Consider the following 25416-nt stretch of genomic DNA (forward strand, 5'->3'; position numbering starts at 1 on the left):
TATGATTGAGTGTAATAAAAAAATTTATTTAAAATTTTTTAAACAATTTAAAGAGTTTTTTTAGCCAATATGCCAAGAAAAATCCTTTCTTTCTCCCACCCATTACCTTTGTGGTGCTTGACATACTCTTCCATGGAGTAAATGCATATGTTATAGGAAAGTAGTAATCACCAAAAAGTTAATGAAATTGTTCTAGTAGATGTCTTGAGCTAGGCCATATTGCTAAGCTTGAGAATAATGAACTTGACATGTCAAAGTCTTGATGGGACTCAATTTTGGATACATCCAAATCTTCAATCAAGAGATGAGCCAAATAATAGCACATCCAATGCCAATCAATCAACACTCAACAGAACACAGCTCAGTTGCAAGCTTCACCACTCCCCACATTGGTGTGTCATTCTGCAAAAATAGTAACATGACTAGCAATTAGCAATTGAGTTGCTACCTGCCCCAAAAAGAAAAAAAAACTTTTCTCATTCCTCTTACAAAAAGACATCGGACTCTAGAATTTACTTAGAGACAATGGTTTTGCACTTGGGTACCGGAAGGAACCAGCTAGATCACATGAGGACACAGCCTTATGGGCAACATACTAGTGCTGTAAGGACAGATTGATCTCTCCCCAAAAACTCACAAAAATACTCTTTCATGTTTGATTTTAGTGAGGAAATCATACCGAAATTGTTAATTGAGCAGTCCAGTGATATATATGAGTGGGACTAGCTCCTAGGCTCTTATAACAACCAGGTTTAGAACTCAAATAATAAGAGAGAGAGAGACAGCAGGGGGGATGCAACCTAATAACATTTGACTTACCAAGTAAACAATGTCAAAGGCATTGCGGTAGCTCTCAAGATTCCTCTCAATGTTGTCATTCCTGAAATGCATTTGATATATAAATTCTTCCCAAGAAAGTTATCAAAATTGTTCTTGAAGACAAAGTAGAATCAGAGTATCAATGAGAAAATGAAAAAGATAAAATGAAGAGCTCACAATAGTGTTTTACTTACAGAACAGATATATGAGTATGAAGAGCTCACAATAGTGTTTTACTTACAGAAACCCCACAGATATTCGATTCTCATAATTCAAGCCATTAGACATTCCCAAGTCACCAATATGATCACCTAGAAGTAGCACATTAGTCCTCTGCTTCACTGAGGCATTGTCAGTAACTGGTCCATCAATATCACCCAATTGATCATGAAGAGGTGCAGCCATATCAAGAGCATGCTCATTTTTATTCAGACTGTGAATCAATTTCCCTGTACATAATGAAGTGTGAAGGCAAATCTCAACAAAATAACATATAGAGCAATTATCATGGTCATTAAAAATTATCTGCACCATATTGCAAAAACAACATGCTGCATGAATGTACAAGATGACAAGATAGTTTTTCTCAAAATTCAATAACTATATCAATCAAGTATTCCACAAGAATAGAAAAAAAAAAAAAAGGATATCTTGCATAATATATGAACCATAACTTAACCCCATAGGACTCTTCCTATAGTTGTCAACTTCATAAAACATGACACCTCCCCTTGCACTGGCATTTGTCAAGACTCAAGTAGGTGGTAAAAGCCCAAGTGATAAATGCAAATTAAAGAAATGGCACCAGAAAATGCCAGAGTGAACAAATTAATCGAAAATATGAATCAAAGATATTCTTGAACAAATGGAAAACTACAACATTAGGCAGAGAAGCCAATAACATTTGTTAATGTATTAGCAGGAAAATATCAGCTGAGGATAATGTAAATAAAGGATACCTTTGAAAGACACAAGGCAACCACAGTCATCAAACACCATCCGGTTTGAGACAATCTTAATGTTCGTAAAAGATCTGTGAACTTTCTGCCTCAGGACCTGATACAACAATGCATAAGGTGCAGATTAGATCATAAATCAATGGCTAATAAGCTACTTGTTCTGATACATAACCACAACAAAGCACGTTTTGCCTGACTAACCTCCTCTATAATATCTGCAAGCCCTGCTGAAAATATGAGAACTGGCACATCTCTCTCCTGCATATTCCAGAGCTAACTATGAAACTAAGGCAGAACTGGATTAAAAATAACCTAACCTTACAAACAAACACCCACATACATACATTCATACATAGGTATAAAAGAATTTAAATTTATCAGAAACCTCCCTGTTTCTCCTTTCCATTTCAATTTCTGGACCACTATAAAATGATTTTTAGCAATTTATCTACAAAAACAGATCAAAGAGACTAGCATTGATGCCTATTATGTGACACAACCAAAGAAGAAGGAATTTTATTGCTCTCAAATATAAAATTTCAGTACCAGCAATTTAAAACTTTATTATATAAACTCTAGCTATTTTCATGTATGAGGCAGAACAGTATTTTCCAATTCCTGCTCCATAGGTTCAATTGTTCTGTTTTCCCAGAATCAGCTTTATTCATGGTCCATTTGGGGCCTTACTTAGGGCTTTTATGTGGTCTTTAGTTTATATCAGTTGAGTAATTTTTCCTAGCTATAATGTTTTTAGAAATCCTAGTCCAACACAGACAAATTATTGTGTGCCTATCTATATCAGTTTTCCCTAGACTAGTGGAGTTAAATTTTTATGATGTAAAATTGGAGGGTTTTTGGAGAATTTTTGATACAGTGATTGGTTATCTCCTCTCTTCATTCTTCTCTCTATTGCTATAGTGCTTCAAGTCACTATCCATGGCACAAGAACAACATCAATAAACTTGTTTCATTCTAATTCTACTGTTGTCAGAAGATTCCTGCAATCTTTCCATGACATTATAACCCACTTTTGAGAAATTGATTCCCAGACCCTAACCTTAATTCCTATCATAAACCTTATAAACCCCTCTTCATGTCTTTCACCATAATCCCTAAGTAGGCAATGGAGACATGGTCCTACATCGTTATGTTGATGACACTAAAGGGATATAAAGAAATGGAATTGGCATTCTGATGAACATAATGATATAGAGCCCCTTGATGGTTTTCTTGTCATTCTTAAGTGTTATAAAATAGCCCTCACTCCAACACTATCATCCTTATCAGTGAACTAGAGCATGTTGCATAATGAACTTTTCAACACAGTTAAAATATATAATGGAGGTAGCACTGTAACAGCTATGAATTTAAAAAGAGAAAGGAAATCCTCTTTAGATAGTTTTTTCGCAGGGAAAATAACTTCCTGTTTTTCACTAGCTGAGGTCTTTGGTATTTACCAGTTATACAATAAGTTGCTGTGGATAAAAAATTCAAGGGACAGGATGAAGGGATAGGAATGTTGGAGTTGGTAATAATCAGGTACCTTGGAGGGCACTTTTACCATACCAGTGTGATAATGAGTAAGGGAAATTTCAGTGTAATGAAATTATGGATGAAAAGACATTGTTTTCATGGTTCCAAATTTCTCCTTAGTTTGCTCCTATATCTACACTCATTGTCCAGTTCCTTTTTTCCTCCTTCCTTTCCTCTTTTTAGGTTTTGGATTGTAAAATTGATGATACTATCTACAGTACTTCTTCATAAGAATGCACAAATATAATATTTTGAATAAAATATTGCATTAAAATTTTCTGCTCATTGTTTCACACGTTCCATGATTCTTAATTTTCTTTTCAAACAAGTATTTGGGAGAGTGTATTTGGATTTGGTTTTTCATAAAACTGTAGAAGTGTGTATAGCCACTAGCCATCATATAAAAATCAATAAAGATTCACTCTACCTATTTATTTAAAAGAGTAGAGGGAAATGCATATGAAATTACTATTCTATCTACGTAATTTCAATTCTCTCCATAATGATGTAACAAAAATCATAAATTTAAACGTATCAATAAAATTTTCATGAGTATAACCACACAATTTATGCCACACTTGAAATCTAGATCCCTTCTTGTCAAATGTGAGTTCCCAAATGGACTTTAAAAAGAAAATAACCAAAAAATCATTGAGATAGAGAGGCACCTCCAAAAACTCAAAGAGTTCAACTACACCATCTCTAAAGGCAATATTAGCATTAGCAACAGAGTTCTTTATTGCATCATATGTAAGGCCTCCTTCAATGAGAAGACCATGCGTTTTTCCCCACCTACAAGGGATAGAATCAATAGCATTAGTTACTCAAAACATAACAGAAATCCAGATGATGCAACACTAAGGGTTTTTCATGTCCTTATTTAAATTAACAACGAATAATTCACAACCAACATGAATGAACCATTCCTATCATTCCCATGCTTATAAGCCACTAAAACACTGGATGATTGAGGAACACACCACTCTTCCATGAGCTTGGTTTTCTCTTCAACTGGGATTGTTGGAGAGAATTCTAATGGATGATAGTATTGAACTAATGCTCGTCTCTTGGCATCAAACTCGGGGTTTCCTTGCTGCAAAAGGCCATGACTGCCTATACATGTTATATTAGATGAAAAAAAAAAATGAAAACCAAAAATCCTTAGACAGCTTATGATCATAACATAAAGATAGAACCGCGGTGAACCTACTTTGGCCACGCTGCCCATTGATCCAGTACCTCGTCAATGTCGCATCAAAATCTGCAATCACCTGAGACTCAAATTCTCATATTAAGAACCAAATGAACTCAATTCAATTGCTGTTTTTGGTAAATAGTTAAAATGTAACACCAATTATAACATAATTAGTTTCCATAGAAGCAAAATGATTTATTTTTTTTCATATTAAAAATTTATATAACAAAATGAAAATAGAAAAACTAGGAAGGGAAACTGCAATCAAGGAAATGTAAAACAAGGGAAAAACAAATTGAAAGAACCTGGAGTTTAGAAGGGCCGGCACTGCGAATGGCGGCAATCTTGTGGTTGAGTGATACAGGATCGTTAATGACAGTGAATTTCGAGAGATGACGATCCTCCTCCTTGTCCATTTTGGTCTTGTTATTTTGACTGCGACACCAAACCCTAGGAAAGACGACGGCGGAGAGGAAGAACGGAATGAGGGGTGAGAAGAATGAAGGGAGACAAAGAAATGGGGAGGGGAGTTGCCTTGAATTATGGAAGAAGCCGAGTTTGGAGAGGGCAACGCACTCAATGTTGACAATGCTGCTGCCTCGGAGCCGGTAACTCATTTGAGACTCGAGAGACTCTGAGCGCAACTTGTTTTTTTTTTTTAAATAAATAAATAAATAAATATTAAAGTTGACAAGTTTTTGTCATAAAATATTTAGTATCTAATAAAAACAATGCTAAAATATCTTACCCTTGAGTTTTGAATAGATTGTATAAAATTTTATTAATTTTAAATTAAACGCTTCTTCTTTTAAAAGATATTTTTCGTCAATTTAATAATATGTTAAAATAAAAAAATAATTTTATTTTTAATTAATTTTTAAAATTATTATCATATAATTTTATTAATTTATTAATTTAATAAAAAAAACCTCCCCATCTAAGGATTACTGAAGCTCCCCTTTCTTGAGGAGTCGGAGAAGTGCATTATATATTTTTTTAAAAACTATAATAATAATTTTTTAAATTAATAAAAAATATATTTTAATTTGTTTATAATTTTTATTAATAGTATTCACAAAGTGTTTATTTTTAAAATTAATGAATTTATATATAATTTTGATCAAAATTTAAAAGATAAAAATATTTTATTTTAAATTTTATATTAATTTAATATTTAAAAAATTCAATATCAAATAAAATAGTAAGTAACACAATAATAATAAGTGTTTATTGATTTAAAATAAAATATAAAGATTTAATTATATATAATAAAAATAAACATTAATTTTTCATTTTTTAAAATATAAAAATTTTTTAATTATTATTTTGTTATGTTTTATTAAAGGTGTTCGGGTTAATTTTCTTTTAAAAAATATATACTTATAAAAAACAATAATCTGTTGATAATGTAATAAATAAAAATTCAGAGGGAAAAAAAGGAAAAAGGAACAGTCAAGGTGCTGTAGAAAAAATAAGCGAACTTTTGAGGGATGTAAACATAATTCAACCCAGAATCTATGAGTTTTCGTTTTTGTTTAAGCAGAGGAACGAATATGAACATTGATACAAGGAACAGGAGAATAAAGTCCTCGAGAAAACAAAACAGCAGCTGTTCATCATTTGGCGTCGACTTGCTTTCCTTATCCAATATTTAAGGAAGAATTCCCAGTCCCAGTCTCAGGGTAAGGAACCCAAACTCTTTTTCACTTGATTCTTTTCTTTGGGTGTTTAGTTAAGTCTCTAGACTAAAAACTGGAAACTCAGGTATGAATCTTTTACATATATATGTTACTGATAGAATTTTGCTCAGGTTTTGACTGCCCGGAATTTGGTTTTGTGTTTTTCAACTTATCTTTGATTTTAGTTGGTTATATTGGTATTTTGGATGTAATACAAATCTAATATTAGTTATTTTAATCTTTATTAAATATATTAATTGAAGAATGATAGTTAGATTGGCCTTATGAACCTAGTTGTTTTGCTGTTTCTGCAGTTTGGGAATAAATTATTTATAAAATGGCAAGACAAGTTAATACCCTCTTTCTTGAACAATGGTTGAGGACTTGCAGTGGTGGTATTAGCCACACTGTTTCTGGGCATTCTTCTTCTTCTGGGTCTTCATCTTCATCGGCGCGTGCCATTATTCAAGCATGGTCTGAGCTTAGAGATTCACTTCAGAACCAAACATTTCATCCCCATATACTCCAACCTTTGAAAACCCTCTTTAACTCCCAAACCTCTCTCCATGTTGCTGACCCTCAAGCCAAACTTCTTCTGTCTGTACTCTCCTCCCAAAGTTTCGATCTTCCTTCAGAATCATATCCTATCTTGCTCAGGCTTCTTTATATTTGGGTCAGGAAGTCTGCTAGGCCATCAACTGTGCTCATTGACTCAGCTGTGGATGTCCTTTCTCATGTATTTACTACTGAATTTAGTTTGAAGAAAAGAGCTTCTTTTCTTGCTGAAGGTGTTCTTCTTTTAGGGGCCATTTCATTTGTGCCTCTTGTATCTGAAAGCTCGAAAATAGTGTGCTTGGAGTTGCTTTGTAAGCTGTTAGAAGAAGATCACCAATTCGTTAGAACTTGGGAAGAAATTATCCCGGATGTGCTGGCAGGGATTGGATATGCATTATCTTCTTCTCTGGATGTTCATTTTGTTAGAGTTTTGGATTTTTTGTTGGGAATTTGGGGAAAGGAATATGGGCCTTCTAGTACAGTTCCTACTGCACTCATGATCTTGCATATGGTTGAATGGGTTGTGTCTGGTTTCATTAAATCACATTCTTTTAAAAAAATTCAAGCTTTTTCACATGGGACATTTGGAACTCCGAAGGCAAGCTATGTTCATTTTGCTCTTGTTATGGTTGCAGCTGGAGTATTGAGAGCTAGTAGATATGCAGCTAGTGGCCAAGGGTTGGAGATTGTTTCCGCACTAAGGATTTCTGCAGAAAATGGGATAGTGTCTATAGCACAAAGTTTCGTTTCTAAAACTAAAGAGTTTGTAAACTCAGACAGTGATCCCATGGACAGTCTTCTTTTACAGTGTATGTCACTAGCCTTGGCTCGAAGTGGTGCAATATCTTTCAGTGCCCCTGTGCTTGTGTGCCTGACTTCAACCTTGTTAAGAGAAATCTTTCCCTTAAGGCACTTATACATGCAGATTCTTCAGTTCTTCCACAGCATTGGGTCAGAATTGGGGCTTAATGAGATTAAAAAACATCTAGACAGTGTTCTTTTTAAGGAAGCAGGTGCCATAACTGGTGTTTTCTGCAATCAGTATGTCTCAGCAGATGAGCACAGCAAAAGTTTAGTGGAGAGTTTTATATGGGACTACTGTCAGGATGTCTACTCTGGTCACCGACAGGTTGCTTTGTTGCTTCGTGGCAGAAAGGATGAGCTACTAGCAGATTTGGAGAAAATTGCAGAATCTGCTTTTCTTATGGTTGTGGTTTTTGCTCTGGCTGTAACAAAGCACAGACTAAATTCAAACCTATCTCAAGAAATGCAGAGGGAGAAAACAGTGCAGATATTAGTTTCGTTCTCTTGCTTAGAGTATTTTCGACGCATGCGTTTGCCAGAATATATGGATACCATTCGAAAGGTTGTTGCATGTGTTCAGGAAAATGAGTCTGCCTGCGTCTCTTTTGCGGAATCAATGCCTTCCTATGTTGACTTGACCACTTGGCAAGGTGATTATTTATGTACAATTTTAACTGAGTGTTAGGTTACTAAGGCTCTGTTTGTTTTGCAGAAATTGGCTTCTAAATATTGACTTCTGCATTTTCTGATGTTTGGTTAGCAGGAAATGGGATGGTCAGCAGAAAATCATAATAGTCAATGGAAAATGGACCTAAACACTTTAAAATTTTCTTCTAGGTTACAAAAGCTTTAAGGCAATTGCCTGACTACCCAACACTCAACAAATCCTGCCGCTTAACTAGACCTGCATATGGGCTTAGTTACCTGACTCAGTCGAGCTTTGGACAGGATTTTAGGTCTGAGCTTGGCCCGAATCGATATATTATTAATTTTATACATAATTTATTTTATTTTATTTTAGTTCAACTTAAGATATTAAATTAGTAATATAAAATTTTTTAAATTTTTTAATATTAAATATTAGTGTTTTGAACATTATTAATAATAACAAATATTTTTGTAATATTTAATAATAATTATTATATTGCTATTTAACAATAAATAGTATATATTAATATAATAAATAATACATTAATGATTTTAATAATAAGTAATATTATTTTAAATATTTTAATACTAAATAAAAATATTTATTATTAATAATAAATATTTTAAAAATATTTACATTATAAATATTGCTATTTATAATATTTTAACAATATTTTTATTATATTAATAAATATATTTTAATAGTTATGTCAATATACTATTTTTGCAGGAATGAAAGTTTTCTATAGAACAGCCAAACGACAAAAAATATTTTACACAAAGTCATCCAAACTATAGAAAAAATAGAAAATATCAACTTTTTAGAAAAAATCAATATTTTCAGAAAATTATTTTTCGGAAACCCATTTCTCAGAAACAAGCGGAGCCTAAATTCCAGTAATTCTGCAGTTTGAAGTTCCTAGATGAGTTTTTCTATTGTTAGTTTTATGGGGATTTGAATTTTGTTTTGTAGACTTTTCTTCCAAGCAGAAAATGGAATATGAATGGTCAAAGGATGAGGTGCAAACTGCTCGTGTTTTGTTTTATGTGCGGGTTATTCCAACTTGCATTGAACAATTGCCTGCTCGTGTATTTCGGATGGTGGTTACTCCAACTATGTTTTTGTATCCTAAAATACTTATTTACCTTACTTGGAAAATTTATTATTTATGTTAAATGATATAAACAATGATTCCTGATAACAAAGGTGATTAGATATATGGGACATCCAAATGGAAAAGTAGCTCGAGCCTCACATTCTATGTTTGTGGCATTCATGTCTTCCGGAAAAGACTCAGAGGACGAAAGAGTGTTGCTAAAGGAGCAACTTGTTTTCTATTACATGCAAAGATCTTTAGAGGTACTTAAAATTTAGTGAAAGTGACAGTATATCAAACTTTTGGGACTAAATTAATTTTTCTGTTACTTTTAATAAAGGGATTTCCTGGCATTACTCCTTTTGAGGGTATGGCTTCAGGAGTTGCAGCCTTGGTTCGACACCTTCCTGCTGGCAGCCCAGCAACATTTTATTGCATTAACTGTCTTGTTGATAAAGCTAATGAGCTCTGCAGTGATGCTTCCACTTTAAAAGCTGAGGAGTGGAAGAACTGGCAAGGAAGCCTGGAGCCTTGCAAAAAAATCCTAGAGCTGCTTTTGCGTCTTATTTCCCTTGTTGATATACAGGTAAATACTTACGTATGCTAAGTTCTTTTGGTGCACAAGATGCAATTTTTCACCATTCTTTTACTTCTCTTTTTTCTTAAAGGGTTTGACAAGTTAAAATCAGGTGCTGCTCTAGCTAGTTCTTCTCTCCATGTTGATTGTTGGTTTATTACTTTTATGTTGCTTTTATGCCACTTCATGTGAAATAAACGTAATACTGTTGTTAAGTATTAAACTGAAAGTATATGCTATAAACAGTGACATCATATTGCATTTCACAATCAGAACTGCCCAGACTAGATGCTGTGGAAAATAATTTGCCTATCAGTTTTTGATGGCTATGGTGTCTGCTAGATAATATTATCATTTACACATTTGTGCAGGTCCTACCAGCTCTAATGAAGTCATTGGCACAACTCACTGTCCAACTACCAAAAACTGGCCAGATCATGGTTCTTAATGAGCTATATGCCCAGGTTGCTGAATCTGATGATGTCACACGTAAACCGGCTTTAGTTTCATGGCTGCAGTCATTGTCTTACCTTTCTTCTCAAGCTAAAAGTGAGGTTGTGACTTCCAAAGGGAGGGAAAGCAAAGAAAGCTCTGCTTCTCCAGGGGCTACAGAGCCATTAGACTCGGATAAAATAAATGCTCGTCTTTGAGGCTTCTAGGTGCAGTTCTTGATGAATGACATAGCTAATTCTCCAAGAGATTGCCAGAATATGTGCAGGTTGCCAAAGAACTGATGATATCACTTGCAAACTAACTTTGGTTCCATGACTGCAGTCACTGTCTAACCTTTACACTCAACCAAAAAGTGGGGGATCTGAACTCCAATGGAAGGGGAAGCAAAAAGAGCAATGCTTCTGCAGGGCATACGGACCCATTAAACTGGGATAAATTAACATCTCTGAGACATCTAGGTGCAGTTCTTAATAAATGTTAATCTTGTGTTACTCTCTCTCTCTCCATATATATATATATTTATTTATATATAACATATTCGTCTTGATTTTGGAATAAATGGAATCACTTGAAATTGTTAGAATTCTGCCTGGTAAGTCAAATAGGTGTTGTTAATTCTGTACTCAGTGAAATAACATGGGATATTCTTTACTTCTGTATGGCTTCTTGTTCTGTGTTATACCACATGCTGGCTAAATCAATTTATTTCCCAACTTCAATGATATGTATCTGCATTGATATGCCAACATTAATGAGTCTTGAATTTAGGCTTTGACCCTGGTCATATATGAATCCATACCTTATTGCCTGCAGAGAGAGGATTTTATGTCTTTAATTCAACTTTTAGATTCCCTGCATCCTATTTTTTCTGATAGGTCATTCAGCATGCTCTGAATTGCTTGTTTTCATAGTAGTTATTTGGTTTATTTATCAGATGGAAGGGTGTAATGTTAAAGTGGCTTGTTCTCTATATCATGTATTATCATTTTAGTGCATTTGGACAAGAGTTAATTACATAAATAATACCTGAACTATGAGAAATTGTTGAGTTTGGTATGTGAACTAAAAAATGTACAATCTGATACCTCAACTATAAAAAATATGCTTAATTGCCCCTAATTAATGACACCGTTAACTTTGGCTGATAATGTCTGTGAGCTAATAATAAAAAGATGACATGTGTAAGACTACAAAGGAAATTAAATGCCATATAATATGAAATTGGATACACATCATCATTTTTGTTTCTTCTTCTTTTTAACTTTTTATGTTATTTTTTGTTCTGTTTTCTTTCTTTGTTCTTCTTCTTCTCCAGATCTCTTCCTCACTAATACCTATCCTCCACCAGTACCATAAACCAATCCCTTCCTCAATGGAGCATGTCTAACTCTTTGCCCTCACCCTTTTCTTCTTCCTCTTTCCTCCCAACATTGCTTCAGTGCTTACTCTTTCCACAAGCCTCTCAATTTCCCTCTTCAAATCTCATTTTCCCTCTTTTGCACTTTCTATTTCAACACAACCCAGGCGAGATTCCCTTGCACACAAGCACATTTTGCTGGCCTTGAGCCATGTGGCTGCAGATTTTTTTTTTTTTTTTGTGATTTGCAGGTTTCTTTGATTTTGCTCAAATTTGGGAAATATGGTTTTCAGGTATTAAAGCTTGAGGGTTAAGATGGGTTTTGTTATTTTGATTCTTGGGAGATATTTGGGGAAAGGAATCTCAGTGAGATGAGTTTGATATGGAGAGGAAAAGAGTGAGGCTTTTGCATTGTAGGTTGTTTCATTAGTGAGAAAATAAGGAAAGCGAGAAAATCTGGGTTTGGTTAGAGAGAGGGATTTTTTTATTTATTCATTAATTATAAAAGTGGACTATTTTTTCCAGAAAAAAGGAATAAAAAAGCAGGGAATACATACAAATAGAAAGAGAAAGAAATGTTAAGCTTCCTAGGTAATGGTTTGACTGTTTGAGAGTTGAAATCAAGAGAGGAAGGGTATAGAAAGAGAATGTTGGAAAGAAGGGAAGAGAACCTATCTGCAGATGAGGAACAACAGATGAAGATGAGGTTGCGGCCTGGTATGGTGGAAAAAATGGTGATTGGGGCATTGACGAAGGGATCTATAAGTGTACAGAAGGAATCTGTGTTTGTGTACTATAATATTTATTTATTATTATTTTTTTAACTTTCGTACCAAAAAATATGTTCTTTGAGAAAAATATAATTGCCCAATCACTGAATGACACATCATCTAAACTGTGGAATTTAAACTTCGATGGCATGCTTATTTGGCTCGGGGCACATTATCGGTCTTGGTTAATGGTATTTCTGGGGCATTTTAGCATATGTTTTTATAGATGAGTTACTATATTGTACATTTTTATATTTTTAGAGGATTGGAGCTGATCATGGAACCTCGAACCTTAGCTAGACTGGTAGCAATCACTAGGAATGGAACTTGGGTTGTACTTTTTTGTAACATTTAGTAAATACTTATTAAATCCTCTTGCAGGGTCTTATCAACCCAAATTGGCACTATCCTTTTTCTTTTCTTTTTCCCCTTTTGAAAGGTAAGTAGATTTTCTTAAGAAAATTTAAGTACAAGTTTCTGAGATTTAGCACTAACTTTGAATTGGATGTTAGCATTTTCTGAGTTGGAAGCTTCTGCATGTAGAGCACATGGAATTGTCTCCAGTCTAATTGTTTTCCTTTTGGCTAATAGATTGAAATGGTACAATTGAGAGCTCTGTAAATTGCTTGATATAATTCTCGTTTAAGATTTCAGATTTCTCTTTACTGCATTGCTGATACCTGGTCCTGAAGTGCCATTTTTGATGTAGTTACTAGAACTTAGGTGCCATTTGGCACTGTGGGGAGTCCTTTCCACCACGTTGGACCCTTTTTTTCCACTAGGCTTCAGTGGAAAAAGTGGTCCTCCTGCAGTGCCAAAAAAGGGTCAGTGTGGTGGGAGACCTCCCCCACTGCTTCTCCTTGCAGTGCCAAACTCATATTTAGGAGTGCTTAAGCAGAACATGCTGAAATATTACATCTTAGCTTCGGTTCATTATTTTATCCTGACTTTTACTTAAGTTTTATGAATTTTGCAGTGAAATTGATAGGATCAGGATGATGGAACCTTGGCCATGTCACTCTGTGACTTTCCCTTTTGTAAGTGGAGCCTTTAAGCATCAAATTTCACAGGTAGAGCTGGAATAACCTTTGTAGTCTTGTTCTGTGCCTGTCTCCAACAAAAATGCTGCTAAGATGCTAACCCCCATGATTTGCTTGTTTGATACAAACATCTAAGCCATGTAGAATTGTCTTAGTTTTTCAAAATTCATGGCAAGAATCTGTGACTTGATTCCATCAGTGAAGTCAAATTTTCTTTCAAATACATATTCCAATCATTGATATCAGCAAAGTATATCTGAACTGCCAAAATGTCCAGTAATTAAGGGTTTATTATACTCTAGTCTAGTTTTCTTTATAGGTAACTTGGCTAACATTGACCAATTATTTAGACTCAAAGTAGTATTCTCAAAAGTAGTCATTAAATGTACTTCAAATTTCTTTTTGCTTGCTTACGAATTTCTCAATCCTAGAATTAATTGATTGGACTATTTATTGGTTCAGGATTTGGAAATGAGGAGTTTCATGGTGCTCTTACTAGGGCGCCACTATTTTCTTATCATTTTTGGGTAGGAAAACTAGAAGCTTTTGTGAGCAAATCTCTTGCAACCACTTCTGCATGCTTTTGTTTTTCAGCACTAACATTCTAGGTTTTCTCTTCCAATGCTGCTGTCGAGAGGGCACTGATGAGATCATATTACTTCACAGGTCTTTTACGTTGTAGGAATAATATAACCTGTAACACCTGATAAGCAAAGATGGAATGACTTGACTATCAGTTGCTGTCGAAGCTCAATTGGAGATCAGGTAAGCCGCCAGAGAGCTAATCAGATTGAAAATCCTGAAAGTTCCCAGGAAATGGTTAAACCATGCCCTTGAAGCTGAAAAAGATGTGAATCTGTGGTGTTCTGATTCTGTTTAACATATATGAATTGGCAGAGATGCGATGCAAAGGAAGAACAGTTGATGTAACCTCTGAAGTTGAATCCTTAGCTTTAGCTTTGCTAGACACTGGAAACTATGGTGTCTCAACGATTCATGGGTGCTTGATGTGTAAGCATTAGCAGACCAACAAAGAAAACGTGATTGAGCTTCTAAAGTTGCTTGAGGCCTAGAGGGTTTTTGGGGCAAATGGGTTGTATAGGTTAGGATGTTTGTGCTGGTTCATGTTGCACTGGTTGGCCTATCATTCGTAGTATGTTGCTGGTAAAGTATGGTTCATCTGGCACTGTCTTCCTTACTCCAATTGTTTGATCTGGAGCTTGAACAAAGGGGGATATGTAGGAGAGATGTTTGTAATTAATTGCCACTGAATCCAACTTCTCTAAGCAAACATCAAAAAAATTTCCTCATATGTGAATGTCATGATAGAACTTCTGGAGACAATGACCCTACTAGTTGATGTAATTTCTGGAGCCTGGTTATGAAAGGCCCATGCATTGTCCATGTATTCATTCTACTTTTATTTCCCAACTGTTTTGTGGCTGAAGTAAAATGGTTGCTGATGGTTTCTTGAAAGAAAAGTATTGAGTACTGAAATTTTGTTCATGGATTAGGGAATTTATCAAGTCAAGATCTCGTTTCTGGTTTACATTGGTAAATAATTTTTGAATGGGATGCTGTAAATTTTTGCTCTTCAGGGTTATTATCTGTCTTGGAGGAACAGATTCATGCACCCTTCCATGGGATTAATATTATTTCGGTTTTGGTAAGACTGATTATTGTTTAAATTGGCTTTTAGTGAGTTTGATAAATTCTTTTAACATATGCTGCTATATTTGTGTCATGTAGAATCAAATATTAAGATAATTACTGGAAGTATTGATCTGCCTTTTATGTGATGAAAACTGTCTTATAGCAGACGGTATAATTTCAGTTTGGATTTATCCTATAACATTCTACATTGAACAGTTGGTATTAGTCTGGTCTAACTTCTCAGCTTAAGTTTTTAGGTTTGATTGTTGGATATTGACATATTGTGCATGGCCTGTAATCTGAACCTCCAAATCAAATGCAAAATGACAATGAGAAACTCCAAAGTTTGAAACAAATTTCTTGATCTAGAAGCAAGTTCATGCTTTTGTTGCACACTTGTAATACAGGTGGAGAAAGATGCCTGTTTTTACCTTATTAGTAAGAAATTTCAACTCTCTGCCAGGAAGGGAAGTAACCCAAAGTTCCAACTGCTGTCATCCTGGAGTTGTATATTTTGCAGGATCTTCTCGAAAAATTACCTCCCCAAAGCATGCCTGAATCTGAATAGGTACAAGGATCAACTGGGAGCAAATGAAGAAGCTGCCAAAAGCAATGTTAAACTATTGAATCCCAAAATGTGTTGTTGGAAGTGGAATTGTATCTGTTATATTCCCAACAAAACATAGAGGAAGCTTGGAAAGCTCCAAAAGCATGATACATTAATTCAGTATATTTATCAATTTTACATTAGTATCTGGCAATTTCCATCTTCTGTTCATAAAAAGAATACCAAGGATTTGGACAAATGTCTATGATAACACCCAAAAAGAATACAGTAGAATCAAGAGAAGACATAGCAAAGGAGAGTGACAGCCATATTCAGCAGCAAATGGGGCAAATAATCAAGCCATTCTCATTGCACTGCAGGCATTTGCTGGACAACCCATCATCGGTAATGATCCTGTGACTGCCGTTGCATTTGAAACAAAGTACAAACCTAACGCCGGCACAGCCTTCACAGGGGGCATTGGATGTATCAGTAGGAATGCCTTGAAAGAGCAGCTTAAGCTTCCCTTGCTCATGCAAAGTGAGAACCTCTTCTGCTCCACCAATGTATCTCCCTTTTATGAAAAGCCTTGGAGGCATTACTTTGCCATCCAAAATCCTCCACAACTCTTCCTTGTACTCTGTATGCATCGATATGTCTCTTTCGTAGAAAATGACCCTGAAACTCTCCAATAGAAACCTGACGCTGTTACAACCCTCGAAAGTCTTTCTTATTCCTTTGAGAGTCGTCGTGTAAAGGATGACTGATCCATCACCTCCAGGAGGACACTTCTCTTCAAAGCCTAAAAGAGGATCACCCTCATTATCATCATCATCATCAACAACAACATCAGCAAGGTCATCATCTATGCGGCGAGTCTTATGTGGGGGCTCGTTTTCGCTCTTTTCAAGATTCTCTTGCTCAATTCTTGCTTTTCTCTCTTCTTCACTCATCTTGATATGCTCCTTCACAGCTTGTTCAAAGGCAGCCAGTAGGTTAGGGTCGAAGAGAGTACAAGAGTTCAAATCCGGCTTCCGAAAGGAGGAGACATCAATCTCCGATAATGGGGTGCTCTGCCTACGATTCGCTGTCTCATGTTTCACGGGATAATTCACATTCTCTTGCTCAACAACTACATCAATATTTGCCTTCATTGTCGGCCTAATATTCTCTTTGTCATCAACCCCATCAACCCAATCCATTTCTTCATCGTCGTCTTCAAGATCTTTCATTAGCTCTGCTACATCAATGACTTCGGGATGTTGTTCAACTGTCACACAGCTCTCTTTAATCTTGTCTTGCTCTGATTCCTTGCTGAACAACTTGGGTTGTTCATTGAGATTTGGGGTCTTGGGACAAGAATCAATGAACCCATCAATTGCAAATACTTGAAGAACTCGATCTGGCTTTAGGTAACCAACTGGTTTGATTGATTTCAGCTTCTTCAAAAACTTTCCTTTCACACTCTTCATTCTTTTCTCCTTTATTTTCCACCCCAAAAAACAAAAAAAAAAAAACAAACCCAATGTTAAATTCGATCTGGTTTGGGATAAAGACACAAGAAAATTGAAATAAAATTGCGGATTTGGTGTTAAATCTAACAGGTGAAAAAGATTAAAGCAAAGAATGAAGAGACAGGAGGGTGGCGGCCTGAGGTTCAACGGCTAGAAAGCCGATATTTTAAAATTTATTTCAGAAAAGGAGAAAGAATCCAATGCAGACAGTATCAGGTATTGTGTTTAAGATAGGTGAACTGAAGCCATCGAAACAAGCAGCACGTGGAGATTGGTTTCAGGACAACTAGGAATGGACACGTGGGGAATAGAGAGAGGCGGGTGTAGTTATAGGTAAGAGTTTGCAAAAGCAGAAAAGAGGGAATGGGTAACGGTCATAATTTACTTTTGTTGGGGTCCAACAGCTTGTGTACTCGAGTATGTGATTCGGTTTCTTTTGAATAGCTTTCCCTCCTCCTTTTAGTTTTCTTTTTCGTTTCTTTTTATAATTTATTTTTAAGGTATAATACTAAAAGAACTCTTCAATTATTTCAAAAAAATTTAAGTAAATTTTTATTTTTTTTATTATATTATCAAATATTTATATTTTTAATTTAAATCAAATAAATAATTATAATTAATATTTAATTAACTATTATTAATCAAAATATTAATTATTATTTTATAAATTATGACATTGCATGCTAACGTGACATGTAATATTTTCAACCACCTACATCAACATTACATGAGTGAAAAATACTAAATAATATCTTAACTAATAATGATTAATTAATCGTTAAACGTAAAAACTTATTTATATTTTTTTAAATAATTCAAGAAAATTTTCAAATATAATGTCTTTTTTTAATCATAGTATTATTATTATTATTTTTTGAGTTATAACTCTTCTAATTTTCCCATTCCTTTAGAAAAGAGTTATGACATGAAAAATTGTTTGTAAGAGTAAGATGAGGGGAATAAGAATAGAAAGCAATAGGAATAGCTCCCCTTTTATAATCAACAATTGTAACCCTCTTGCTTTTGCCATTTGTGTTTCTTGTGTGAAATACAAAAGCTAAAAGCAAGAGGCAAAAGCTGTGGCACTCAAGAATATTCATATATATATATATATATATATATGTATATAGATATATAAGAAATGTATGCAAAGCATCATCATTTTAATTAGTGTAAATGGTATCAAATCAGTCAGTATAATTTTTACGAACAGCTAAAATGACATTGTTAATGATGGCTGACAAACTAATTGCACTGCAATCATAAATTTAAGCTTGTTTTTCACTGTGGCTGTGGGCGGCAACCAAATGCACATTCAAGTTCCTTAAATTCAAAGCCTCTCATCGTTTCCAAGCAAGAATAGACTTACCAGACCTATGGCGATACAGCTTCAATCCAATATTTCTGCACTGGACTTTAAAGAAAAGACTGCATGCAGACAACCGAACATACCACTTAAGTCATCTTAACGCAGTCTTTTGCATTCTTATCCTTTCATCGATGTAGTATGTAGATTCGATATTTGTGTAACACTCTGCTAAAATGTGTTTCTTTTCTAATCTCTCCCCTTCTTCCCCACAAACCCACCATTCTCAACAGCACTTAACTCTCTCCTATTTCCTTTTTCCCCCCTTAAAAGCTCTTTCTGATGTATAGCTCTCAAAGTATCAATTACTTGAAACAAGATAATTAATGGACAAATAATAACTTCCCACTAACATGAATGATGCTATCCCACTACGAGCCATCCGTGGCCAAATACCACGATATAAGAGATTTCTGTCTGCAGGGTGAATCCCTGTAATTCTCTCAAATCTTTTCCCAGCTATTTTCCACTTGAGAAGCTTTCTCTCCATTGAAATGAACTGCAAGGAATAAGTGGCAACATGAAGGCCATCTGCATATAAGTAAGACGACTCAAAATTTCTTGACTATGCATTGATTGTGAACCTAGTGGCCTACTTCATGCTTGATATTCTTTTCATCGAGTAACATGAAAGGTTAACAACCAAATACTAGCAGGAAAAAAAACAAATACGAACATTTACAAGCCAAAACATAGCAGTATGGAATAAAAAACGGGAACAACTTTGTAAATTATAAAATAAATGGATGAAGATTGAAAACAGAACTATTTTGTCATACTGACTCATTTCTGGCAATCTCATGGCAAATGTAACTTGGATGAACAAACTCATATGCTACAAGAAAACATCACAGATAAAGCAGCTCCTAAGAGAAAAGGTACCTTGGGCAATACTATACATTGTGATCGACTTTTGGCAGTGTCAAAACTGTGAGATACAGCAGCAGCAACTGAACCTGAAAACCCTGCTGCAAGACTAACAGCTAAAGGGGAGAGTGGACCAATTTCTTCATCATACCTGAGGAAAAATTCCAAATTTTAGCCATAGAAGCTAACATCTAGAAGTTAAAATCTTATCAACAGTTTGAGCAATGTCCGAAATTCATTGCAGATAATTTCACATAATGCCATATAATGATATATAACAATATTCTATCTCAATTCTTTGTTTCATGTTAATTTATACAGCCATGGAAACGTGGTTTGGTCCAACAGCAGGTAAATTTTCTGAGCCAATGTATGACAAGGAAAACCATGTCACAAAAACTTTTGATAGTGTAACTGATCACGGAAACCTGAGATAGAGTCTTCAAACCTGACCATATATTAGTTGGGAAAGCTAGGACTAGCTTTAAACTAAATTACAAAATGCTAAACACCTAGATGATCTTAAATATTAAGTTTGAATGCCCTGAATGCCCTCCATTTCAGAAAAATGGAACATGGAATTTCTTTCCCTGGTAAGTAATGAAATTATTAACTTTCAAAAAAACAAAAAAAAGATTGACAGTCCAATTCAAAAATCATGATTTTACACCCCAGACCTATCTTTTTATCATGTGGCTCTCTTCCAGTATACAGACTACACTTGGTGGAAAACTAGCCACACAATCAGGCAAAGATTCTCCAACAAGAAATAGGATTGATAAAATGGGATATCCACATGTTACTGATTAAAGTACCTCAAGCAGTATAAGAATAAAGAATCAAATTTTTTATCTTTATTAACTATACAGACATTTTTGAGACAAAATCATAGATGCATTAACAACTAAAGCATATCCTGCCTTTCAAAAAAAAAAAAAAAAAAACTAAAGCATATCCTAAATGACACACCCAATGGTTAGAACTTGGTTCTTTCACTTGGAAGTTTCAGTTCAAAACTTGGGGAAAGGGGTGGGGCTGATGTAAAAGAAGAGCGCTACTGCCAATGAATAACCCAAAGATTCAATGGGCTTCTACAAGTACTAAAGATGTATCAACTCAAGCACAATCCGAAGAATACAAGACAAGGCGAGGAAAGTTAAGACATTTTCCTTAAGTCTTTTCCTTCTTGAACTTTGTTGATAGAATAGACATAAATAAGAGAGAAACAAAGATTTATCCTTCATAATCAATAAGATAACAAATATTAACAAAAGCCAAGTTCGTGAAAGAAATGCTAGCATATGTGCATGTACACATCGTGCTAAAACTAGATCATTACTATTAACCTGGTTTAAAAGTGAGATAATAATTTACAGCATATCAACATTGTATCCAAAGAGGAAAAGGAATAGATGTCCACCAGCTAACCTAACTACTCACAAGCCAATTAGTCTTGTGCTTCAAGAAAATTTAACTAAACCAGAAAAAAGCGGACTTTATATTTGTCAATTGTGAACCCAAGACCTACTCTTACCAAGATATTCCCACTGTAAATAACTTCATTTGCAGGCAAAATGGAACACAAATAGTTCTTAGCTACTTGAAAGATTTGAATTTTAAGAAACAGAAAGGAAAAATAAAACTTACATCTGCACCAATTTACACATGCATGCAAATTAGTATCACATCAGTGATGAGCCAAAATTTTTGTATCTGAAGCTGTGCAGAAAGAAAATCTATAACATCATATAGAAAAAGAATGCAGCATTATGTTTTCTTAATTGTTTAACTTTAATAATTTCCCTCAGGGAACACCAGTGGCCATATGGAAACAATTTTTTTGTTTTTGTTTTTGTTTTTCCTTTCCAATTTCTTTTCTTTTTGGATAAGTTTCCTCTTCTAATTTCTTTCACTTACAAGCACTAGATCTTCAAATTATTACCATCAACACAGTAAAAGTATATTAAATCTTGGTTTGCAATAACAAACTTGAACCAAAAAATTAGATGATTGCTTTGCCATATTAGGTTCAGCATCTCTCTATTCTCTTTCACATAAAGAATGAAATACAATGACAACAATGCTAGCTCACCATAAAATCAACTAAAACATTCAACAGGAAAACATTATGTATCATATGACACAGTGGGAATTAAAAAAAAAAAATTAAAAGAACACCTGGGTGGGGGATGCATCCCGACTGCCTTCCAGTCTAACATTGCTCGGTGCAAAAATTCCCAAGTAGAGAAGAATATGCCACCAAATATAGAGTCTCGAGCAACTCCAGAACGAAGGCCTCTCCATAATGCACCCCATCCTTCCAAAGAAATGATTTGGGATGGCCTCCGAACATCATAAACTGGTGGTGGCCTCCCAGACCCAGTCATCATCCAGGGGTACTCTTGAATGGCACCAACCATATTAGGATGTTTGCTGTTTAAGATGGACAACATTCCTACCGAATGGTTCAATGTCCTCATGTCTGGAGTATATCCACACAGTAATCGGGCAATTGCTGGCACAACAGCTTTATTTTCTGTTACTGGAGTCGATCTTGAAAAGCGAGAAGCAGAGGTCACTTGTGCGCGAAGTTTAATAAGTTCAAAAGGGGAGCTTGTCAGTGACTCCACAGCACCAGCTGCCATCCCTGCCATAAGGGCCTCAGAGATGTACACAAAATTGTCTTCTCGACCATCTGCAAAACAGCCATATCACCACATGATGCACTAAATGTTGTGGATGCTATGGAAGGAAAACTTATTTCAATTGTTATGTTACATTATGCCATTTACATGAACACTTCAAATTATGAGGAGAAAGAAGTTGGGAAAAGAGAGTTTGCTGATTATGAGCAGATCAGTTCTGCTACTGCTAACATCAGAAAATGAGATCACTGAGACATGATTTTATCTCTTAGGTTTTTGTATAACATCTGCAGATTGTTCAATATAATTAACAAGAAAAGGTAGAACATCCACAGATTTTAGTTTTAATTAGAATATTGCTACTCAATTGAATCCCTTTCTTAAATAAAACAGAGAGATGCTATTGACAGATTAGTTTTGTGAAATTTTACTATACAACTATATCTCTAAAACATCTGCACCCATTTGACTACACATGCTTACATGCAATAAACAAATTAGACAATAAAACAGATATATTAGCACTATCCATGCCAGATACACAGCTAGATAGACTGATAGAACATGAAGAAGGGTGGGTTTGTATTTGATGGTCGTAAAGTGACTCAGACTAATGGTCACTTTGAAGAAAAGTTAAAAGTGAAACATGTTGTGATTCCTTGGTTTCTGCATATTACATTGTATATCATGAATCAAATTAACAAGGAGTAACTTTGAGATCTACTCAGCAATTTAATAAAATACTTAACAGATTGATGTTCTTTAATGATCAATGCTATGAAAGCTCCTAAGTTGTCTCTTTTTAAACTAGGCATAAAATATTAAAACATGGTTTGCATGTTTTATAATCACCCAAATTGTGGAAGAGTAATATGCACACTTGTTATATTAAGCATCCTACATTCAGGGTAAAATGACTTGTAAATACCGCTATGTGAATGACAAAGAATACCTCTACAGAAGGCTGTCAAAACTTCATATATTCCAAAGCGAGCTCCCAAACCCAAAGTTCTTCCCCAGGCCAACCACTCAAAGCCACTATACAAACCTGTGTTTTTCAAAAGAAAGCAAAAATCAAACTCCAAATAAAAGTTAGAATACTGATCATGACAAAATTTGTATTTAGAAAACAAAGCTAGAAAGGGAAAGCAAGCTTAATAGAAAGCAAGCAGGATATTGAAAAGAAGGGGGATGGGGGGAGAGGAACTGCAAATTTTAGTTTCCATAGTTTTATATTCAAATTTCTGAGAGGTATCAACCAAAACAAATTGGATGTCCATCTTTCCTATCTGGACTATCCTAAAACTAATCCACTTTCCTTTTCTAATACTTGTTACTTTTTTTCCTCTATTCCATATATTTTTAAAATTTTTTGACAGTAAAAACTACAGAATAAATTATTATAAAAATTACAAAATAATAATATCAAAAACACTAAACCCATAATATTTCCCTTAATCTCCATGCCAATTCAAAAGTGAAGATTCCATTTGAGATGGAGGAAATATGTATTTATATGGTAGTATTAACACATAGATGACAATGTAAAAGAAACTAAGAGGAAATAGATAGACCACTTTTAAAATTTAGACAAATGCTAGGAATTGCTCTGCTGATTTGTAGCTTAAATTAATTTAGAGGTATATTTTTAGATTTCTTTTCTTCAAATTTAGAAGGCATCAATGCATACAATTGGTGAACATGCAACTAATCTTTTAACCATAACAAGCTAGAGTCTTTGCGCACCCTGCTTGCCCAAATTATAGCTTCAAGTTTTAACCAAGTCAACTCTGTCTTCATTGTACACTACCATTAGTTTAAAGACCAAAGAGAAAACGATAGTGGCTGCAACAAAATCCATTTTACTGCTGCCATATATTAGACATTCTCCTCTGCAGTTTAGCTTTCATAAAAAAACACAGAGCATTACCTACGTACATAAGCTTTTTCCTCCATTTACCTTCCTCCCTCCTTTAATCTTGTGGGACTGAAAACTTAGTCCAAACACAACATTATTTCCAAAAAATTGAGGGCAAGTGGTTCTTGATGTTATTTTGAATCAGCTATGAACATTTCTTCTTTCCCCTTATCCTTCATTTGTAATTGCTAATGTACTTGAAACCCAGCAGGTGGAGAAGGACAAAAGTATCAAACAAAGTTGAAAATTCAATGACCACCACCCATATAGGCAAAGCAAGCATATCAAGGTTCCCAAAATCACAATACACAATTCTATTTTGCCAAATATGCAACCGTTATATACCATTTCATCCATTTTGTCAATTCATATCAAACAAACAAAATGGGTAACCAGCAACTAACATTTTGAGTCAAAGTGGAAGTCAATACATAAGTAAAATAAATAAAAGAGAAGCTTAAGGCTTACCTGAAATTCCTGACAAAGCTCGAACTCGATTTATAACCTGAGAGGCAGTCAATTGCTTACTGGAACCTGAACCAACCTGTTCACCTCGAAAGATCAGAATATATAACAGATGTTAGAAATAAATAGATTACTGATTTTTCTAGAACAAGAAAAGGGTAGTTAAAGAAAAACAGACTAATTGGAGACGAAAAGGGAACCTGAATAAGTGACTTGACAGTGTCAAGAGGGTAAGTAAGGGCAGAGGCGAATACCACAGAACCTGAAGCGGCAATTGCATGAGTTGCAAACAAATGGTTCTGCAACAACTCCTCCATTTCAAACCTGGGAAAAATTACAATTGTATATTTGTTATTTAATTCAGAGTAAAAGAATACAATTCCCTGCAAATACACGTAAAGAGGGCTTATAATGTAACTTACTTGTATCCAACTGAATCAAAACGAAAATGCTTTTATGCGATTTTAGCATGCATCAAGTGAAAGGAAAATGCTTGAGTCTCTCGGGAGCTTATTTCCCAATTTCTTTAATAAGGAAAGAAATCAAGATAGGCAACAGCTAGAGTCGAGGGAGTCGTATATCCAAAACATTCTTTCTAATTCTAAATTAAAAAGTCGAGGAATGGCAGTTTGACTCACTGAGTCAAGAAACAAAATGGATTTGATCATACGGAGAAGCAGAGTTAGGTAATTATATAGTTTTTTGGTTCATAGGTTTAGGCAGCGTTTGGTATTTTGCTAGGAATGGGATCCTTCGAAGATAATTTTGTGGCAATCTTTGTGGCGTGTAGGATAATATGAAAAGCTGATTATTATAATGAATGCGATTGTTTGGAAGATTATATCGTAGTACTTAGTTGAAAAGTAATGTGATAATTCTATTTTATAAGGTTATTTGTACTTTGTTGAGCATAAAAAGAATCGAGTGTTCTTATTTTTTTTTGTCATTTTTATGT

General features: G+C 34.7%; 4 protein-coding genes across 15 annotated transcripts; 1 reads left to right on the forward strand and 3 right to left on the reverse strand.

The window, feature by feature from the left end:
- Positions 1-5: 5 nt before the first annotated feature.
- On the reverse strand, positions 6-5158 carry LOC110426070 (5'-nucleotidase / magnesium ion binding protein). Of its 5 annotated transcripts, none has more exons than XM_021441146.2 (9): positions 4812-5158; positions 4522-4582; positions 4292-4424; positions 3980-4103; positions 1980-2036; positions 1779-1875; positions 1131-1268; positions 820-880; positions 6-402 (listed from the first exon to the last, which is right to left on the reverse strand). In XM_021441146.2, coding segments are annotated over exons 1-9 (984 nt in total). In that variant the 5' UTR covers positions 5124-5158; the 3' UTR covers positions 6-401. The 5 variants fall into 5 exon arrangements, 4 of the variants coding, with proteins under 4 accessions (XP_021296821.1, XP_021296820.1, XP_089641299.1 ...); XM_021441145.2 differs by having other exon boundaries at positions 1061-1268; XM_089785173.1 differs by having other exon boundaries at positions 1061-1268; positions 4292-4404; positions 4812-4951.
- Positions 5159-5991: 833 nt separating this feature from the next.
- On the forward strand, positions 5992-15291 carry LOC110426077 (obscurin-like protein). 7 transcript variants are annotated; one of them, XR_016351846.1, is made up of 10 exons: positions 5992-6188; positions 6500-8194; positions 9166-9316; positions 9408-9552; positions 9630-9875; positions 10238-10777; positions 12828-12885; positions 12959-13516; positions 14153-14251; positions 14384-15290. XR_016351846.1 is itself a non-coding variant. In XM_021441157.2 (7 exons), exons 2-6 carry the CDS (start codon positions 6523-6525, stop codon positions 10514-10516), a joined length of 2493 nt encoding a protein of 830 aa, XP_021296832.1. In that variant the 5' UTR covers positions 5992-6188; positions 6500-6522; the 3' UTR covers positions 10517-10525; positions 10641-12337. The 7 variants fall into 7 exon arrangements, 2 of the variants coding, with proteins under 2 accessions (XP_021296832.1, XP_089641281.1); XR_016351849.1 differs by lacking the exon at positions 12828-12885 and adding an exon at positions 13949-14013 and having other exon boundaries at positions 13423-13516; positions 14384-15287; XR_016351848.1 differs by having other exon boundaries at positions 13423-13516; positions 14384-15286.
- Positions 15292-15526: 235 nt separating this feature from the next.
- LOC110426081 (uncharacterized) lies at positions 15527-18704 on the reverse strand. Its single transcript, XM_021441172.2, has 2 exons — positions 18570-18704; positions 15527-17167 (listed from the first exon to the last, which is right to left on the reverse strand). The coding sequence occupies exon 2, from the start codon at positions 17156-17158 to the stop codon at positions 16019-16021; it is 1140 nt and encodes a 379-aa protein (XP_021296847.1). The 5' UTR covers positions 17159-17167; positions 18570-18704; the 3' UTR covers positions 15527-16018.
- Positions 18325-25206, reverse strand: LOC110426079 (Mitochondrial substrate carrier family protein). Of its 2 annotated transcripts, none has more exons than XM_021441170.2 (7): positions 24884-25203; positions 24662-24785; positions 24465-24540; positions 23031-23126; positions 21612-22128; positions 19449-19584; positions 18325-19065 (listed from the first exon to the last, which is right to left on the reverse strand). In XM_021441170.2, exons 2-7 carry the CDS (start codon positions 24776-24778, stop codon positions 18868-18870), a joined length of 1140 nt encoding a protein of 379 aa, XP_021296845.1. In that variant the 5' UTR covers positions 24779-24785; positions 24884-25203; the 3' UTR covers positions 18325-18867. The 2 variants fall into 2 exon arrangements, with proteins under 2 accessions (XP_021296845.1, XP_021296846.1); XM_021441171.2 differs by having other exon boundaries at positions 18893-19097; positions 24884-25206.
- Positions 25207-25416: the final 210 nt, after the last annotated feature.

Source organism: Theobroma umbraticum, unplaced genomic scaffold, assembly GCF_002168275.2.
Source record: "Theobroma umbraticum cultivar Fairchild unplaced genomic scaffold, ASM216827v3 scaffold_12.1, whole genome shotgun sequence".
In the NCBI taxonomy this organism is placed as follows: Eukaryota; Viridiplantae; Streptophyta; class Magnoliopsida; order Malvales; family Malvaceae; genus Theobroma; species Theobroma umbraticum.

Coding starts and splice junctions, on each gene's coding strand:
- LOC110426070 (XM_021441145.2), bottom strand. CDS start 5,123: ATGAGTTACCGGCTCCGAGGCAGCAGCATTGTCAACATTGAGTGCGTT. Junction 1,269..1,778: donor TTGCCTTGTGTCTTTCAAAG/GTATCCTTTATT, acceptor CATTATGTACAG/GGAAATTGATTCACAGTCTG. Junction 403..819: donor CCTTTGACATTGTTTACTTG/GTAAGTCAAATG, acceptor CTATTTTTGCAG/AATGACACACCAATGTGGGG.
- LOC110426077 (XM_089785155.1), top strand. CDS start 6,523: ATGGCAAGACAAGTTAATACCCTCTTTCTTGAACAATGGTTGAGGACT. Junction 9,317..9,407: donor GTTACTCCAACTATGTTTTT/GTATCCTAAAAT, acceptor AAAGGTGATTAG/ATATATGGGACATCCAAATG. Junction 9,553..9,629: donor ACATGCAAAGATCTTTAGAG/GTACTTAAAATT, acceptor CTTTTAATAAAG/GGATTTCCTGGCATTACTCC.
- LOC110426081 (XM_021441172.2), bottom strand. CDS start 17,158: ATGAAGAGTGTGAAAGGAAAGTTTTTGAAGAAGCTGAAATCAATCAAA.
- LOC110426079 (XM_021441170.2), bottom strand. CDS start 24,778: ATGGAGGAGTTGTTGCAGAACCATTTGTTTGCAACTCATGCAATTGCC. Junction 22,129..23,030: donor TTTGACAGCCTTCTGTAGAG/GTATTCTTTGTC, acceptor GCTGTTTTGCAG/ATGGTCGAGAAGACAATTTT. Junction 19,585..21,611: donor GGGATGCATCCCCCACCCAG/GTGTTCTTTTAA, acceptor ATTTTTCCTCAG/GTATGATGAAGAAATTGGTC.